A 20,677-nucleotide genomic window follows, 5' to 3' on the forward strand; every position below is an offset into this window, starting at 1 on the left:
AGTTAAAGAAATGCTTGTCTAGTAACTCATTTCCAGGTAGTTTAAATAATGCTTAAATAAATGTTGAAGTTGTGTTATTTGATCCTCTGATAACATTTTAATAGGCTAGACTTTAACATCCTTCTCTGCCCCACATGAATACTTGGTGAGTTGGCAAATGGGATTATTCTGTGCCATTACACTGTGTCTTTTACTCCTTTTTTTTTCTTTTACCACTTTTTTTTTTTGGTGAGGCAATTGGAATTAAATGACTCGTGCAGAGTCATACAGCTCATGAGTGTTAAGTGTCTGAGATCAGATTTGAACTCAGGTCCTTCTGACTCTAGGGCCAGTGCTCTATTCACTGCATTACCTAGCTGCCCCCTCTTTTACCCCTTCTGATCCATAACTGATCAACAGTATCCTATGCTGAAAGTTCCCTCCTGATGCAAGACTGTCCCCCTCAAAATAGCCAGGCCTAAAGTCCTCATTATTAGATTACTTACTTGCATTAAGGCCTTGTCTCCATTAAGCACCTATTGAAATGAGAATGTTATTCAGTACCTAGCATAGTGTGTTATGCATGTAGAAGGTGATTAATGTTTGTTGAATGGAATTATCTGATGCCAACACTTTAGTGTTTATCTTCATCAGCTTATCTGGGAATGGACTGACTAAGGGAGAACTGAGCGGGGAGGAGAGCAGTCCTTGAATCAGGGGAGCAGAAGGGAATGATGGAAGGAGTGTTACCAAGAGAGACACCTCAAACTGGCCTATATTTAGAAAGACTTAACACTTTCAAAGTAAGATTGAGCAAATGGATTTTGATGGTAAAACTTTAAATATTGTATTGGGAGAATTTTAAAGATTAGCTGGAAGAAATTGCAAACATTTTTTAAAGCCACACAAAAAAATTTGTTGACATATTTTGTCGTTTGCTTCACAGCAACTGCATATATTAATGTGCACACTCATCAGCCAAAAGCAGGGGTGGGGAACCTGTGGCCTCGAGGCCACATGTGGCCCTCAGGGGTGGCCCTTTGACCGAATTCAAACTTCACAGAAATCCTTTTGTTCTTTGAAGTTTGGATTCAGTCACAAGGCCACCCTTGAGGACCTAGAGGGCCACATGTGGCCTTGAGGCCACAGGTTCCCCACCCCTGAGCCAAAGGCTCTTTGTAGGCAGTTTGGTCTCCAAAATTTTATAATAACTGAATGCAAAGAATACTACTGAGCTTTGAAAAGGGAGCCACTTTTGATTCTTTTCTTCTACTATTTAGGATGAATTGACAACTACTAAGAGGAGCTATGAGGACCAGCTCAGTATGATGAGTGATCACCTTTGCAGTATGAATGAAACTTTATCTAAACAAAGGGAAGAAATTGATACGCTAAAGATGTCTAGTAAGGTATGTACAAGGGGTGTGTGTTTGTTCTCCCTGGAAAGAAGAGATCTTTGAACATATATATGTGTATATATGGGTAGATACCTTATCTTGCATGTGGATAGAGATAAGCGAGGGAACATGGCATAGTGGACAAGAGCTGGCTTCAGAGTGAAGAAGATTTGGGTTCGTTTTCTGCCTCGTCATGTACTGGCTCTGTAACTCTTAGCAAGTAACCGCTCTAGAGGTCACTTTAGAGCCATTGCTTTAGAGGATCTCTCTGTAAGTTGCAGAGAAGGTGCTGATTTTCACTAACAGAGTTTCCTCATTCAGGGAGTTCCTTATGTCTTTGAATTCATAGGTCTAGTCCCTATCACTATGTGTGTGTATTTATGTATCATATAATCAATAGACTATTATATACAATATTTTTACTTGCATTTTAGTGCTAAGTCATGAAATATAAAAGCCAAAGAGCATTTTGTGAAGGTAGTTGTAAACCATTTTCTCAGATAGTATGTGTACTTTCATTTAATAGATTCTGTGTCTAAAAGTAGAACATTACATTCTTTGTAGAATTCTATGCCAGGAAGATCTGAACTCTGAAGCCCTGTGCAGTGTTTGCCGATTAGCATCTTTATTACTTATAGTGTGCCTGCTATTACATTGATGACAAACTACAGAGTAGCTTAGGTCAGATACTTCCCTGAAAAGGTTGCTTCTATGTATTTGGGTAAAAAAGATGCTTTTGTGATGTTTCTGTGCCGTTCAGGGCAAGGGTTCCTTGATTAGCTTCTGGATTGTGAGAGGGAAATTCTTTGACTTTCCCACAAATCTCTTTAGACTTGAGTTAAGTACATGTCATGTGATATATTTGTGTTATTACACATAAGTAATTCTCATATATATGTATGTATACACACACACACACACACACACACACACACACACAAAAATATAGATATGCACAACAAGAAGTTGCAACTCCATGAAAGGATTGCACATAGGCCTTCCTTAGAGAGGCAAATAAAGGAGTTGGCAGAGTTGATTTTATTGTGTATCCAAAGGCAATAAGAAAAATCATTTCATGAGACGTTTGCTTATCTTTTATTTCATGGCTCATATTGATTATTTGCAAGTGACCACCATTAAAAAAATGGAAATTTCTAGACCATTGTGACAAAAGATGAAAAAGAAGGGAAATTTTATGAAGAACTTGATAAAAAAAATCTCCAAATTAAATCAGCATATAAATGTTTTGATACTTGGTGATTTTAATGCGAAAATGGGCATAATGGGGGCTGCTAGGTGGTGCAGTAGATAGAGCGCTGGCCCTGGAGTCAGGAGGACCTGAGTTCAAATCTGGTCTCAGACACTTTTTTTAAATTGATTTATTTTGATTTATCAACAATCACTTCCATATGCTTTTGAGTTTAAAATTTTTCTCCCCCTCCCTCCCCACCTCCCTTCCCATGACAGCACACATGTGATCTGATATAGGGTATACATGTACAATCATGTTAAACATATTTCCACATAAGTCATGTTGTGAAAAAAGAATCAGAACAAAAGGGAAAAAAAAGAGAGAAAATAATATGCTTCTATTTGCATTCACATTCCACAGTTCTTTCTCAGAATTTGGATAGCATTTTCCATCATGAGACCTTTGGAGATGTCTTAGATCCTTGCATTGCTGAGAAGGGCTAAGTCTATCAGTGTTAGTCATCGACACCATGGCTGTTATTGTGTACAATGTTCTCTTGGTTCTGCTCACTTCACTCAGCATTAGACCACACAAGTCTTTCCAGGTTTTTCTGAAGTCAGCCTGTTCATCATTTCTTATAGCACAATAGTATTCCATTACTTTCATATACCACAACTTGTTCAGCCATGCCCCAGTTGATGGGCATCCTCTCAATTTCCAATTCTTTGCCACCACAAGAAAACTGCTGTAAATATTTTTGTACATGTGAGTCCTTTTCCCATTTGTATGATCTCTCTGGAATATATCCCTAGAAGTGCTATTGCTGGGTCAAAGGGTATGCACATTTTTATAACCCTTTGGGCATAGTTCCAGATTGCTCTCCAAAATGGTTGGATCATTTCACGACTCCAGCAACAGTGCGTTAGTGTTCCAATTTTCCCACGTCTTCTCCAACATTTATCATTTTCTTGTTTGGTCATCTTGTGACTTCAGACACTTGATACTTACTAGCTGTGACTCTGGGCAAGTCACTTAACCCCATTGCCTAAGAAAAACAAAACAAAAAATGGGCATAGTGAAAAATGTGTTGGAAATTATAATTTGTTGTCTATAGAGAAGCTTGCACCTACATATCATGAATAATTTATTTGAGAAAAGAATTAGGAGGTTCTGGAAATAGTGGGCCCCAAACAACATCACAGAAAGGAAACTGATTATATTTTGAGAGAAATCTCATTATTGATGTTAGAGTCCTCAGATCAGTTGTGCATAGACTATTAATGATAAAAATATGGCAGATATCAAAATTAATATGAAACTAGAAGAAAGAACAGAAATGAGAAGAAAGTGTGTGTTGTGAAAATAAGTCCAATGTCATTGATTTAGGAAAACTTGGGGTTGAAAAATAGGAAATGAATGGAAAAAATGTGTATTGCTGTCAACTATTTCTTAAACTGAATTGCCAAAGGAGCCCTGAAACTACCCAACCACCAAACATTTGATCTTCTTCTTTTTGTTGTTGTTTTTTTGTTTTTGTTTTTTTGGTGAGCTAATTGGGATTAAGTGACTTGCCCAGGGTACACAGCCAGTAAGTATCAAGTTTCTGAGGTGGAATTTGAACTCAGGTCCTCCTGACTCCAAGACTGGAGCTTTATCCACTGTGCCATGTAGCTGCCCCAACATTTGATCTTCTTGCAAAACAATAGTATAATCAAGAGCAGTTTAGAACATAATTTCAGTTTTAAGCCTTAAAGAGAAACCTAATTGAAAGACATGAGTGGTATTGTCTCATAAAACAGTAAGAAACTACAAAGGTGAAAAAGAGTTTAAAGGAAACTTGGTAAGAATTAATTCAAGGAGGCAAAGACATCCTTGTGACATTTAAGGATGAAATTGGAAGGAGAACAACAAACAGACTAAAAAACAGAAAAATCTGTAAAAATTTTTATGACAAACTTTTCTTTTTTCTTTTTTTAATTAATTAATTAATTTTTAGTTTTCAACAATCACTTCCATAAGATTTTGAGTTCCAAATTTTCTCTCCATCTCTCCCCTCCCTCTACCCCAAGATGGCATGTAAATTAATATAGGCTTATGTACATTCATATTAAACCCATTTTCACATTAGTCATGTTGTAAAGAAGAATTAGAACCAATAAGAGAAACCACAAGAAAGAAGAAACAAAAAAGAGAGAAAGCAAATAATATGTTTTTATGTGCATTCAGACTCCCTAGTTCTTTTTGTGGATGTGGACAGTATTTTCCATCATGAGTTAGGACAAACTTTTATCAATCAGTAGTTAGTAAGCACTTACTGTATTACAGGCACTGTGGATACAAAGAAAGGCAAAAGACAGTCTCTGCCCACAAAGAGCTCACAATCTAATGGGGAAGACCATTCACAAACTACTATCTACAAACAAGCTAGAGACAGGATAAATTGGAGATAATCAGTAGAGAGGAAAGACCCTAGCATTGAGGGAGATTGGAAAAAGCCTCTGCTTGGTAAAGGGGTGGGAAGCATCTCACCACACAGGACTTGATTGTCAGTAATACTGCTTGTTCTTTTAGAGGCAGCTGGTGGCCCAGTAAGTAGAACACTAGGTCTTGAGTCAGGGAGACTTAAGTTCAAATCTGACCTCAAGTCACCTAACTTTTGCCTGCCTCAATTTCCTCATTCATAACCCAGGGATAATGATAGCTCCTACTTCCCAGGGTTGTGGTGAGACTTAAATGAAATGATGTTTGTAAAGTGCTTTGCAAACTTGTAAGCACCATATTAATGCTAAAAATTGTAGAGGAGGTAGAAATTATTGAGAAAAGAAAGACAGAAAAAGCAGCTGAACTAGAATTAAGTGTGGTAAGAGGGGGTTCATGATGGAGGTGACACAGTTTTGAAGTAGTTGAGGGACCTATTCTCAAGGTAACTAAACAGAGGAGGAGGATACCAAAGGTACAGGGGAAAATTTCTCAGGTCTTTATTTTAAGTCTAATCCCCCCCCCAAAAAAAAAAAGCCAAAGTCATGAACTGCTGACCCATATGCTTCCTTTTTAATACCAAATTCTACAGTAGACCATATCTCTACTTTCCACATTTGTTTCAGGCTGTCAAGAATATGGGATCCCACTGTACTTACTGTGTTTGACTACAAAAATAAGTTTGGTTCAGTAGAGCAAAATGCCATCTAAAAGGCAAACTATCTTCCATGCACAAGTCAAAATCATGCATAGCGAGTATGTTCTGGCCCACCACTCCAGAACCAGACTGGCTCTGTCTCTGTCTGTTCTTGGTTCTAGGGATGCTCTGAGAGGCCTGAGGATGTCTCTTTTCTAATGATTTTGGCTTGAGCACCCAGCAGTTATGTTCCCACTCTTAGCCACCAGTGACTAGCACCTCAATATTATTTAACCGCTTAACATCAATTAGCTTTTTCTAAGGAGTTTTTTCTTTGAAGATGTAACAGTAACAAAAGTACAGACATTTCCCTCCAGCTCCTTAGAGGCATATTCTCCTGGCATGCCTTGGTCTCTGGGAAGAGTGATCTTGGAGTAAACTAGTTCTTATGTAACATTGGTCTTGCCAAGTTTATGTCCAAATGGAGCATGACTGTTGGATGAGTCCTCTTAGCTCCCCCTGAACTGGGTCTCAAAGGTCATTTCTTGCTCCCTGGAGCACTGATGCTGAACTAGCTATAGAACTCAGAATAGATTTTGACTCCTGGGATTCTTCCTCAGGGATCTGGAAGTTTATGGTCCTGAACTCTCTAAATTCCCAAGGACAAGAGTGTGTGGATTAATCTCCTTTGTTGTTGTTGTTCAGTCATTTCAGTCGTGTCCAGTTCTCTGTGACCCCATTTTGAGGTTTTCTTGTTAAAGACACTGGAGTGGTTTGCCATTTCCTTCTCCAGCTCATTTTGCAGATGAGGAGCTGAGGTGAACAGGGTTAAATGACTTGCCCAGGGTCACACAGCTAGTAAGTCTGTGAGATCAGATTTGAGCTCATGATCAGACGAGTCTTCCTAATTCAAACCCAGTGTTCTGTCTATTGTACTGCCTTCTTTGAGCAGAATGAAAATACTGAAGCAAAAAAAGAACCAACGCCCATTTTCATGGGACTACATGGTCTTAGTGGGGAGAAGGTACAAAACCTCCTGGTACAGTATTGTCGCTTACCAGATGCCGCTAGCAAAGGAGTCAAACCATCATAGTTCAGCTGGAGAGAAAATGGCTGAGGTTCTTGCCGCTGGTCCATTTTGAATGCTTCTGCAGTCAGTCAGAGCCTCGTATCCAACATGTGGGTAGCTGACCAGAACCAGTTACAGAAGTGTCTCCAAGGTTCTTCCATGACATGTAGTCATGACTCTTCTGAAGGCAGGTTTCCTTTCTCTTCATATGGGGAGATGCCCTCAGAGATGTTCTGAGTGTGTGCCAGACCCCCATTACACATGTAAAATTCTATGAAAACTCTAACCAAGAAAACTTGTCATTGATATCAAGTGGCAAACAAGGAAATGTGTTCTTGCCAAAGGTGTTTGCCATCATCAGGGAAGATAACCTAGTATAGAGTCAAATGGAAGAGAAATTCTCTGTAGATGGTGAAGGCCTCCAGATGCAGCTTTTTGCAGACGACATTGTGCTGATTGCATCAAGCCCTAGAATGTTATATACTCTCCTAAATTTAGTCATAATCATTGAAAAAGATTTAAGCCTAACTCTTCACATAAAATTAGATTGATTATAGATGTAGAATGCCTGTTGCCCAGACTGTGATATACAGTTAAATGTGTAATCCATAGAGCTCATTCAGAACACACACACACACACACACACACAACACACACACACACACTCACACTCACACTGAACTGGGCTAGAAGCTGACCAGGAACAGAAAGACAGGCTAGATGGCCTTTAAGAAGTTGTACAATTCTCTTAATGATCCCAAGCTTCTCCCTGAAACAAGGCTTCCTCTTTAACATGTTTTTCTTCTAGTGATGATGCATGTTAGTCCTTGGGGGAAGTAATCCATTCAGCTTTTACCCACCATGTGGCTAAATTGTTTTGATTGGTGAGTGAGTGCAGGCTCTTCTGACTGATCTCAAGACAGTGCTTCACATTGTGTTCACGTGAACTATCTTTCCGTTGTCCCATTTCTTCCCCCCGGAACAGTATCCTGTAAATCCATCCTTCTAGAAACCACTCTTCTTCCCATTCCCTGGAGGACATAATCTGTTCAGTTTGGGAACTCCTCCGGGGGGGGGGAGGGTTAAGCTGTCTTGATGAGTGAGTAAGCACAGATTCATCCAGCTGAACACTGACCAGACCATTCTTCACATCCCACCCAGCTATCCATTCGGACCATCTTGCCTTCTTGCTGTCTGCCTTGCTGCCATACTTAGTAACCACCCTCCCCTCCCCCACATCACCTTACCTTCTACCCCTTACTCTGAATAGTAGTCAGATCAACATTTTTGCTTCTGGAAAAGCATGTCAGTTGACTGTCCTGTGGATCAGCTCACTATCCCTTTAATTCTGAGACCAAAGTTCCCTTCCCTGGCTACCACTTCCACATTTTAATGTAAGCTTTTTGTTGTCAGAGACTGCCTCACTTTTGAATTTATATCTCCAGCACTTAGCATGTTGTGCCTGGCACATAGAAGCCCTTCATGCATTTTTATTCATTGATGGATATGAGCCTCAGAACCTTATTCTCCAAAGAATGGAAGTTAAGGATCTTCCCAAAAGCAACGGAGAAGCACCTAGTGGATATGAGTAGGCTCTAGCACATTGCAAATGAGGACTTAGTAGCACAAAGGGTATTTTGAGGGAAATATATGACTGGAAAAGAAGATAGGCTAATCATATAGGAAGAGTAAGGAGTAACTGATATACAAGGCTGTGCGCACCATTGATATTCACACAATGTCAACAGTATGTGAAGAAGGCTCCCAATGAGTTGGGTGGACTTTTTTGTATTGGATACATAGGCAAGAATTGTACTGGAGGAGCAAGTATAGATGAGCTATGATCTTCTTCTGTGGAGGGATTATACCCACATTCACATCACAGGTCAATGGAAAATCAACTATGTACACAAACATACACAAATAAAGGATGTTTGTATATAGATGTATAGAATTACTTTTGAATGTAAACTCTTGAAGGTCAGGTACCATATTACATATGTATTCTTTAGTACTTAGCATATTGTGAGTGCTCTAACAGAAATATGAAGTCATGGTCCGTGGACTTTATGGATCACTTTTAAGTTGGTCTTGGAATATGTTGTCTTTTTCTTTCAATTTAAGTCAATAGATATTTCTAATTCACTTTAAATATGCAAGGTATTACATGAAATGTTGATAATACAAAGACAAAAATGAACAGACCCTGCCCTCAAGGAGCTTATTGATTCTACTGGGGGGAAAGAAAACATTTTCACAAATATACAAAAGGTAGTTTGAGTAGATAAAGAACACTAAGAAGTAGGGAAATTAGAGTTGGCTACGAGAAAAGGTAGCACTGAAGTTGAGCTTTTAAGGAAGGAAAAGGATTCTGAGGGCAGCTGAGTGGCTCAGTGGATAGAGTGCTGGGCCTGGAGTCAGGAAGACTCATCCTCCTGAGTTCAAATCCAGCCTCAGAAACTTACTAACTGTGTGAACCTGGGAAGTCACTTAACCTTGTTTGCCTCAGTTTCCTCATCTATAAGATGAGCGGAAGGAAATGGCCAACCACTCTAGTATCTTTGCCAGGAAAACCCTAAATAGGGTCACAAAGAGTCAGGCATGGCAGAAAAAGACTGAACAACAAAAGGATTCTGAAATCTGGAAATGAGGGAGGACTGCATTCAAGGCATGGTAGACAGTTTATGTGAAAGCATAGAGGCAGGCAATGGCTTGTTGAATTCTGGGAATAGCTAGTATTCTTTAAATTATTTGAAAGGAATAATAGGAAATAAACCTAGTAAGTTGGAGGCAGATTACAGAGGGCTTTAAATGCCAGACTGAAAAATGTATCTTTTGTTAAATATGCAATAGGGAGCCACTGAAGGTTCTTGAGCAAGGGAATGACATTCACATTTGTGTCTTGAACAATTATTTTGGCCATTGTGTGGAGAATATATTGTAAAGAAGAACAGTAGGGAAAACAAAAAACAAGGAGATTAATTAGGAGGCCCTTGCAGAAAACAGGCAAGAGGTGGTAAGGGATTGAATTAAGATTGTTGCTAAGGTTGTTGAGTGGAGAGAAGTGGTATAGATGCAAGAGATGTTGTGAAGGCAGAATTAACTAGCTAACGTGGCAACTGATTGGATATGAGAGAGGTGGTAAGGGAGGGCAGGTAGTCCAGGATGTTGTAAACCTGGGTGACTTGGAGACTGATTGTGTCCTTAATAGAAATAGTGGAGTTTGAAGGAGGGGAGAATTTGGAGAAAAAGATAATCTTGGACATGTTGAGGTGCTGTTGGGATGTCCAGGTGATTTCTAATCAGTCATTGACAGTGTAAGATTGGGATTCTGGTCAAAGATTGGAGCTGGAGATGTGAGAATCATCTGTGTAAAGAGAAAAATTGAATATATGGGAGCTGAAGAGATAATCAGGAGAGAGACTGAAGAGAGAGGAGAGGGCCCAGGAAAAACCCATAAGCTGCACCAGTTCTTCATCAGACAGGGGTAGACTGAGAAGGAAGAGTCAGGCCTATAGAAGAAGAACCAGAGTAATGTCATGGAAGCCAAAGAAGAGCATAGCCTAAATGAGAAGTGGTCAGCAGTGTCAAAAGTGTTAAAGAGGGTGAGGACTAAAAAAAGACCATTGAATTTAGCAGCTCGATTTTTTAAAATTATTTTTTGAGACAATGAGTTTAGTAGAGAGATATGGGTGGAAACCAGCTTTCAAAGGGTGGAGAAGTGAATGGATGGAGAAGAAATGGAGCCCATAATGCAGACAGCTCCTTGAGTGACAGGAGAATGGAGTACAGTAGTTGAAAGGATAGGTTTTTACAAACTGTGAATATCTGAATGTTTCTGGGCTGCTGAGAAGGAGCCAGTAAAAAGGAAAAGTTTGAAGATGAGAAAGAGGGAGAAAATGACATGTGAGTGCAAATTCCTAGAGGAGAAAGAGGTGATGTATGTGTGTGTGGGGTTGTCAGAGGCTAAGGCCCAGGGTATAATCAGAGGGATTGGCATTGGCAAAGGAGGAAAGGAAGAGGAGATGCTATAGAAGTATTTCGAAGTATGGAGTAAGGGAGTTGAGGGAGATGGCAGATGGCCTTATTTTTTCTCAGTAAAGGATTTAAGATCCTTTGCTGAGGGGGAGCTTAAGGAAGGGGTGAAGGAGTGAGAGAGAGAAGGTTTGGAATAACAGCTGTGAGAGTGACACCGAGTCACTCTAGGAGTCAGTCCAGGAAGACTAAAAGGATTGCTGTGTTACAGTGAAGACCCAGTTGAGACCTGGTGACATGAACCTGTCATGGGTCCAGGTGGAAGAACTGCATTATTTCCTTCAGCAACTAGGAGCAGAGAAAGTGAATGATGAGGGGGGACCCAGATGTGAAGACTGACAGGGTAGAAAAAGTGAGAGCAGATCAGGTCTAGAGTGTCAAGAATGGAAGATGGCTTATGATCATAACTGTTTTACTTTGGGATGAAGACTGTGAAAAGAAAATTAAACCAAAGAAGGGGTGATGGACTTGAACTGAGAGCAGTGACTGGAGGCCACAGTGACAGTGAAGAACATATTTTGGAGGAGTCAAGGCAGAGGGAGAGATGAAAAGACAGGACATTGTGATCAGAAAAGGAAATTTCAGCATTCAAGTTTGTGAAAATGGTGTAAATTGGAGGTGATGGTAAGGTCTAAGATATGTGACTACCCCTGTGGGGAGCTGAGGTGGAGTGAAGATGTAGTAAGGACATTGATGAACTGAAAGACAGGGTATTTGTGAGTCTATCAAGGCAAATATGAAGTCATCCCTAAGAAAGAGGGCAGTAGTTGGGAGAGAGAAGACTGAGCCAGGTACTGAGCTTGTTGAGTAAGGAGGTTGAGTGACGTTGGGGCCAGGACACGACAGCCACAAGGATCTGGATAGGGCCATGTTGACAGATTGTGTGTCTCAAAGGGAGAGAAGTTTCTGAATGCTTTTGGTAGGGCAGTCCCTACAAGTCAAGGAATGTGCTTGAGAGATCTGATGAAAGGATCAGCCAGTACAGGAGAGCATGTCCAGAGATAAGGTATTTTCTGGGAGTTAGATCTCTGCCAGCACAAACGAAAGATAGATGGAAAGAACGAGAGGGAGAAATCTAAGGTGAATTTTAAGGTTGAGATTTTGGGGGGCTAAATGGAAGGGAAGGACAGAGTGAAATAGACACTAGGGGAAAAAGGTTAGTATGCTGGGGAGAGGTCACAAAGGACAATTAGTTACAGTTACACCTTGGTGGATTACATCTCTGAATCAGAAGGATTAGGGAGTCAAAGGCAGTAATTTGCTAGTTACAAATTATGGCACTATTGCTAATCCAGGTTACAGTAGGCTAGCTGATTAGTGGAGAACCAATCGGGAAATCAATTCTGTCAGTATGTAGGAATTTTTATTTTGCACCAGGTTGCTTCTCATTGTACTTTAATGGTGTTCGCTTGGCCCCCTGGTTATCATGGAGACTATTTTTGTGTATGTCTCTCTGAAGGCAAAACATATGAGATGAACCAATATGATTCTTTTTAATGGCCTCTGAGGTGATAGATAGCTAAGAAGACTGAATTTGGGGCATATCTTTCCAGGATCTCTTGTTTTGGCCCTCTCTGCCCATATTCTCACAGCACCCTTAGTTTATTTAGTACAAGCTTACCTAATGAAATGGAGAGATGAATTCATCTTCAGCACCTTGGGGCCCTTTGTCTTGCTATTTTGCCACAAGTGATATTTGCTATTTTGTGGATTCTTGTCGTTTATTTGGGCACAATAGTAAAAGTCTGATTTGCTGTAAGGTCTTTTAAGCCAAGGTTAGGTTCAAAATTAAAGTAGTAATATCCTATTGAGTATATTAGTGATAGGGAACAAACATTTTGGTGGTTCAGATGGTAACTTTAAACTTAGCATTATGGAAGTCTATATTTTGAATTTCCTCATAGAAATAATTCACTAACTCTAGTTTTAACAGATGATATATTTCATCTCCCATTATTCAGATAACAGTAATAATCTGTCCTTATTGGTTGAAGAGCTAAGTTAAGCTGAAAAAATTTGTTAAAATCAGTTTCTTCCTTGTCCAAGTATTTGGATTTTGGTTACTTTAAGCACATAGGGTATTTATTTTCAAGTGAATTCTAGTACCCTTAAGAAAAACTTTTCAATCTATTCCTCAAACCATCTAACACTAGTAGTTAATAAAAGTCAGCCCATTCATGTATTCCCCTTCTAGACTGCATTTTAGTCATATTTACATACTGATTTTTCTCTTTTGTTTGGTACCTATTTTTTCCTGTTTGCTGCTAATTCTGTTAGATAAAGCCTCAGACTATTGTTGAGTCAGTGCTCTCACCATTGGATACCACATAAACATCCTGAAGAATTTTTGGCTGCCATTAGCATGTTCTTTGTATTGTATGCATTTCTCATTTGTATTGATTCCATTAAATACATATGTTTAATGGTTAAACGTAGGAAAATGATTAAAAATGGCTTCCTGAGGATATTATTGATTAACCTTTTCTCACCTCTTTCAAATAAAGACATGTATGTTTATTCAGACTTAATATAACAACAGGAAAATCTATTTAAGCGACAAAGAAGAGTGCCGGTGAAAAGGTTTTTTTGCCAGCTTTATGGAGCCCTTAAGATTAAAATAAATATATGTGGTTTTGATGGATGCCAAGTCAGTTTTCTCATTATAACGGGTGGGTGGAAATGGCAGGGAGAATTACAAGGAGTGGGACAGAAGGAATTGGTGAAATGTACAGAAGCACAGTGTTTAATAAGTAGGAGAAATGTTAGATGACTTAAGAGAATAAAAATTAGTTTTCAGATGGAGCACTTTTTTTTTTTTTTTGGAAGTCAGATTGTTAAAATGTGACATATGCTTAGAGATATAAGGGACTTCACAAATCATCTAGTCCAACTTCCTCCTTTTACAGATAGGAAAATTCAAACTCAGGGAGGAGGTTAGATTACTTGATTAAGGTCACACAATGTTCAAATTAATAAATATTTATTATGTACCTAGTGTGTATGGGGCATAGTGCTAGGCCCTGGGGAATATATGAAGTATAGATAAGACATGGCCATTGGCCTAGTGGAGTTTACAGTACACTTGGGGGATAAGATAAAAACTAATTATTGTAATTCATGTTATTGTAGTAACAGGATTTTAATACATGTTACATGATAGTTACATTAAAGTTGTAAAACAACCCTCATTCTATGGAGGCTCAAAGAGGAAGTTTCCTTACCCAGTGGATGGATCAAGAAAATATTTATGTAACAGTCAAGATTTGAGGTGGATTCAAAGTATGGTCAGGAATTCAACAATTATACAGGGAAGAAGAACATTCTAAGCTTATGTAACATTATGAGCTGAGGCATAGACAAAAAATTCCAGGGCATGTTCAGGGATCAGGAAGAAAAAATATGAAATCGAGCTGGAATGCTAGAGGAGTTCCAGATTGTGTAGGACTTTGAATATCAAGTATTACAATTTGAACTTTGTTTGTGAAGTATTAGAGTGCCACTTTGAGGTATTTTGAGCAGAGGCAAGACATGACTATATCTATACATCAGAAAGATTGTTCTGGTATCAGAATGAAGGATGAATGGGGGTGGGGGGGGAGAAAGTAGAGGTGTGAAGACCTATGAAGAAGCAGATACAAAAGTCCAGGTGGGTGATTAATGGAAACTTACATTGGAAGGAATAGAGCAGAGGATGTGAATCTAAGAAAAGTTGTTTAGGTTGAATTGACAATATTTGGTAAGTGGTTGGATACTAGAAGAGAAGGAACAGGAAGAATTGAAGAAAATGTGGAAAACTAGATGAATGGTGGTAGCTTGAACTGAAATATTAAAGTCAGAAGGAAGAGAAGATTTAAAGGAAAAATACTGAGTTTAGTTTTGGACATATCGATTTGGAAGCCTCAGTGAGAAATCAAGTTCAGTTTGACAGACATTTATTAAATGCCTGCTGTGTTCAAGATACTATGTTACTGCTAGGGTTACAGAGATGAAAAAATGACAGACCCTGACTTCAACTAGTAAACAGTCTACTGGGAGGATGGTATGTGTATAATTCAAGGTAGAATTTGATGAAAGCTAAGCAACAATCTAGACAGTCTGTTCTAGAAAAAATTGAGAAGGAAAGTAACACCTAGCTGAGGGGACCAGGAAAGACTTTAATAATAATATTGTTATTATAATAACTAGCATTTGTAAAATGCTTTAAGGTTTGCAGTGTACTTTACAAATATTACCTCATTTGATACTCACAGCAACTTATGGAGTTGGGTGCTATTATTATTTCTGTTTCACAGATGAGGAAACTTAGGCAGACAGAGATTAAATGACTTGCCCAGGGTTACACAGCTAGTAAGTGTCTGAGGCTGGATTTGAGCTCAAGTGTTCCTGACTCCAGGTCCAGCACTCTTAATTGCAGTATCATTTAGACTTCATGGAAGATCTGACAGTTAAGATGAGCTCTTTGGGAAGAGGAAGATTTAAATGTGGAGATAAGGTAGAAATACATTGCAGCAAATGAGGTGAGGGGAGAGAGGGGGTTGTTGCCCTTGTGAATACAGCGAGGTGGGATATGGCAAGATCAGGTTGGGAAATAGCTAGTAGTTGAATTTGACTGGAACATAGACCACACGAAGAAGAATGTGAAATAAAATCTGAAAAGGAAGGTTGGAACCAAATTGTAGGTGTTTTAAATTCCAAACTAAGGAGTTGGTATTTTATCTTTAGAGAAATAGGGCGCCAATGAAGATTTTTGAGCACTGGAAATGGCCAGTCCTATGCATTCTGGAAGATTATTTTTGGAGTTGTGTGAAGCCTTGCCTGGAAAGAGGAGAGCCTGAAGCCAGTGATATCAGTTTGGTGACTATTAGAACAAGATCTAACCTGTCCTGTAGGCTATTGGAGATGGGGGTCTGAAGGCCACAAGACAGGTCAGGGCCAGAAATAAAGATTTAGGAGACTAGAAAAGGTAATTGAAATCATGAGAGTGAATAAGATCCAGTTGAACAAATCTTTATTAAATACCCCCTATATTCAAGGGACTGGAGGTACAGAGACAAACAAGAAACAGATCCGGCCTTCAAAGATCTTATAATCAACTGGCAAACATAGAGAATCACAGATCTAGAACTGGAAGGAACCTGAGAGGAGATCTAGATATGGAGGACTAATGATGAGTCCAGTCAGTCAGGAAAAGCTTACTCTAGAAGATGGTACTTGAATTCAGCTTGTAGGGAAACTGGGATTCTAGGAGGCCAACATGAGAAATGACTGAATTCTGAGCATGGGCAGCAGCCCCCAGGCAGATACACAAAAGTTGGAGATGTGCCTATTTTTGGGAACAGCTGGTAGTCTGGTTTGGCTGGAACATAGAGTTTGTGGAAGTGAAATGTGAAATAAGTCTGGGAAGGTCAGTTGGAACCAAACGTGAAAGGCTTTATAAGTCAACATGAATTTGTATTTTTTTTTATGAATTTATTTTGATTTATCAAAATCATATCCGTAAGCTTTTGAGTTTAAAATTTTTCTACCCCTCCCTCACCACCTCCCTCCACAAGACGGCACATAATCTGATACAGGCTCTACATACACATTCCTATTAAACATTTTCACATTAGTCACGTTGTAAGGAAGAATTAGAACCAATAGAAAGAACCACAAGAAAGAGGAAACAAAACAAAACAGAAGGAAAAGAAAGAGCAAATAGTGTGCTTCAATCTGCATTCAAACTCCACAGTTCTTTCTCTGGATGTGGATAGCATTTTCCATCATGAGATCTTTGGAGATGTCTTAGATCCTTTCATATCAAAGTTAGTCATCTCACAACGTGGCTGTTACTGTGTACAACGTTCTCCTTGTTCTGCTCACTTCATTCAGCATCAGTTCATACAAGTCTTTCCAGGTTTTTCTGAAGTCTGCCTCTTTATCATTTCTTATAGTACAATAGTATTCCATTACATTCATGTACCACAACTTGTTCAGCCATTCCCCAATTGATGGGCATCCCCTCAATTTCCAATTCTTTGCCACCACAAAAAGTGCTGTATTAAATATTTTTGTACATGTGAATCCTTTTCCCATTTTTATGATCTCTTTTGTATACAGCCCTAGAAGTGTTATTGCTGGGTCAAAGGGTATTATGCACATTTTTATAGCCCTTAGGGCATATTTCCAAATTGCTCTCCAAAATGGTTGGATCATTTCACAACTCCACCAACAATGCATCAGTGTTCCAATTTTCCCACATCTTCTCCAGCATTTATCATTTTCCTGCTTTGTCATGTTGGCCAGTATGATAGGTGTAATGTGGTACCTCAGAGTTGTTTTGATTTGCATTTTTCTAATCAGTAGTGATTTAGAGCATTTTTTCATATAGGTATAGATGGCTTTAATTTCTTCATCTGAGAACTGCCTATTTATATCCTTTGACCATTTATCAATTGGGGAATGACTTGTATTCTTATAAATTTGACTTGGTTCTCTATTATATTTTAGAAATGAGGCCCTTATCAGAAACACCGATTGTAAAAATTCTTTCCCAATTTTCTACTTCCCTCCTAATCTTCATTGCATTGACTTTATTTGTGCAAAAACTTTTCAATTCAGTGTAATCAAAAGTATCCATTTTGTATTTCATAATACAATTGTATTTCCTGTTTGGTCATGAATTCTTCTGTTCTCCATAAATCGGACAGGTAAACTATTTCTTACTCTCCCAGTTTGCTTATAGTATCAGCCTTTATATCTAAATCATGAACCCATTTTGACTTTATTTTGGTATGTGGTATGAGATTTTGGTCTATGCCTAGTTTCTGCCAGTTTGTATTTTATTGTAAAGGCATTAAGGAGTCACTAAAAATTTTTGAGCAGGAGAATGACATAGTTAGATCTTTACTTTAGGAAAATTATTTTGGCAGTTGTGTGGAATATATAATAGAAAGGGAAGAGACTAGAAGTAGGGACCAACCAATTAATAGGTTGTGGCAGTAATTCAGGCAAGAGATGATTATCACCTGCACTAGAGGGGAGGCAGTATGATTGGATAGAATGGGATTTGTTGCAAAAGATGTAGAGGTAGAATTAACAAGACTTGGCAGCTGCTTGGATATAGTTGATAAGGGAAGAGTCAAGGGTGACTCCACGGTTGTGAATCTGGATGACTAGAAGAATAGCAGTAGTGCTCCTCACAGAAACAGGGAAGTTGAAAGTGTTCTCTGTAGAGAGATGACTCCCATATTGGGGATGTTAATCATACTTAATTGATTGGACCTCTGGGTGGTAATATTGGTTATATGAGACTGAGGCTCAGGAGAGAGATTAGGACTTGGTTTGAGAATTATTTGCAAAATGATGTTAATTGAACCCATGGGATATAATGTGTTCATCCAGAGAAAGGGTTCAGGGAGAGAAGGGAAGCAAGCCTAGGACATAGCCTTGAAGGAAGAAACTTATGGGGCAGAATTTGGAAAATGATGGAGCAAAAGGAAATTGCAAAGAAGGTAATACAAAAGTAAAACAGGAGAACTAGAAGAGAGCAGTTTCCTGCAAGAGGGAAGAGAGAGGATGAAGTAGAAGGGAATGGTCAGTATTGTTAGAAAATTGCTGGAGAGGGAGGAGAAGAAGGCCAGGAACAAAAAATCCCTTCGGAAATGCCTGATGAAGTGAAATGTGGTAACCTGGTTTGTTAATTATGAAGTATATTTTCCTTTAAGTTTGTTTTCTAATTGTTGATGTTTTTCTTCATACAGGGCAATTCTAAAAAGAACAAAAGTCGATAGTTTACAAATAGTTGGGTCAGTCAGGTGACTGTCCTTTCTGATGCTGCTGCTGCCCAGAACTGCAGGTGCTGAAAATCCTTGTCTATTTCTGGAGTCAGCCTTTTCAAAAAACTGAAGTATTATTGGACCTAGTAACAAGCCAGTGCTGTATATGGCTTTGAAAAAATTAGAATGTATTTGTAACCAGTAAGTTAAATATAGAATTTGATGTCAATAATAAAATGCAAAACAGTACACAATACCATGGATCTTGTAGAAATTTCCTTAAGCTGTTTTTACTGTGCACTTTTTAAGATTAGGCTTTAATTTCAGTATGTAAGAACAAAAAAGATTTTGTATATTTTCAAACTCAATTATATGGTAACAGATTTGGTATCAGTGCAATAGATATGTTTCTGGATAAAATGTTCAAATTAGCAACTTTTCATTGTTTATTGCTATAATTGAAAGCAGTCTCCAGATTCTTTATGGAAACCTCCATAATTTTTTTGACCATTCAAACTTAGTTGTCGTGGTTTTATTATTGTCTCTATTTCTCGAATCACTCTCTGTATTAGAATGATTAGCTTATTGAAGTTGATGTCAATAAATTCATACTTAAAGCAAATTGTTTCTGCCTTTCTAATGTATGTTTGGTAATGGAAACTAAAAACTTTTGGGATATGATAAAATTAATCAATATCTTAAAATGTCTTTCTGATACCTTTGTGTCATTTGAATTAGATTCAGTCATTCCAGATCTTTTTTTAAAAAGAGTCCTTTTCCATTCCTTCTTGTTATCTCCCAACTCCCCCACATGTGATCTATGTCCAAATTTTGCTGCTATTGCTTCATTCATGATGTTGCTTGCTTTTGTCTACCTTTCTTTCTATTCCTTTAGTCCATTACCTTAGACCAGCATTTGGGTTTCTTAAAATTACATTACTGTAACCTCCTCTTCAGATAGCAAGGTGTGATATTTTTAGATTTATCTAACTGAACATTAATCAGAAGAGTCTTTCAACTCTTCTGTGACTTCAGCATGTGAAGGCAAAGATAGCAATATAGTTGATGGTGGTTGAGAAAACATCTGGCACAGCAGCACTTCATGTCTGGGAATAGTTTGTTCTCAAATAGAGGAAGCTTCTGTTCTCGGTGGAGAGCCACGTCCTTGGACGTTAAGGAGATAAGTGGGAAACCTTGCCATTAAAGTGGCTGCCACCTTGCCTTTAATTTTTAAGTAATTTAGTAATTAGCTACAAATTGGGAAATTACTTTGCAGTCAGGGCCCTGTAATACTGCTTGTAGCTCATGTGAACCTTTGAAATAAAGACTTTGAATGGATACTTCTAGAAGCTATTCTCTTCATAATTGGAACTTTTAAAAAAAGAGAAGAGACATTATCTCCTAAATGGAAACTTGCTAGAGGCCCTTGCTTCATTTGCAGGGTACAAGGTAGACAAAAGACAGAATCTAGTGTTCACCCCTGCCATATCATCTTTTGCTTTACTGGGAGTGCTGAGCTCATCTCCAAGTCCAATCCCAGTGTTTCCATAGAAAACAATGTGCAATGGTATGGCTAAATGGAGGCATGCCAGAAGCCCAAGAAAAGCAAATTAATGAGATACTTTCATTCTGCACAGAACATAACTTCACACCAACTCATGTCTCTCACTTGGAGTCATAGGCAATCTGTGTTGAACAAATGATGAAGAATATGCTTATATGTAACATTTTGTGACATTGTTTATTGTCTCAAGCCATTATTTGTGTCTTGTTTTATTTGGCTTTTCATTTGTTTATGTTTGTCTTCTCAACCAGAGTGTAAGCTCCTTGGGGGCAGGGACTATGTCTCAAATGTCTTTGTATCCCATGTAGTGCTTACCACAGTGCCTTGCACACAGTAGGCGCACAATAAATGTTTGTCAGATGATTGATTGTTGAGTGAATACATTTTGGGGGGTAGGTCAAATGACAAAGGCATATACAGAAGCAAGCTACTACTACTCAAACCAAAGAGGAAGAATAGTGTTTTCATTATGCTTCCCTTTGCACTTTGCAACTGGGTCAGGCAAGAAGGTCATTTAGAAAGCCATAGTGCTTGCTGCATTTAATTGATCAGCTGGCAACTGGGTCATT

At 38.6% G+C, this 20,677-nt stretch overlaps 1 protein-coding gene across 4 annotated transcripts in view; it reads left to right on the plus strand.

Annotated features, from left to right (window-relative positions):
* Positions 1 to 20,471, plus strand: part of PPP1R21 (protein phosphatase 1 regulatory subunit 21) — a 93,420-nt gene extending 72,949 nt beyond the window's left edge. For all 4 annotated transcript variants that reach the window (XM_078149503.1, XM_021001271.2, XM_021001272.2 and 1 more), the window contains 2 exons: positions 1,260 to 1,388; positions 18,530 to 20,471. In XM_078149503.1, the coding sequence (XP_078005629.1) occupies positions 1,260 to 1,388; positions 18,530 to 18,559 (159 nt within the window). In that variant the 3' untranslated portion in view covers positions 18,560 to 20,471. The remainder of the gene's footprint in view (positions 1 to 1,259; positions 1,389 to 18,529) is intronic.
* Positions 20,472 to 20,677: the final 206 nt, after the last annotated feature.

The sequence above is a fragment of the Phascolarctos cinereus genome, unplaced genomic scaffold (assembly GCF_003287225.1).
Source record: "Phascolarctos cinereus isolate Bilbo 61053 unplaced genomic scaffold, phaCin_HiC Scaffold_2;HRSCAF=192, whole genome shotgun sequence".
Lineage (NCBI taxonomy): Eukaryota > Metazoa > Chordata > Mammalia > Diprotodontia > Phascolarctidae > Phascolarctos > Phascolarctos cinereus.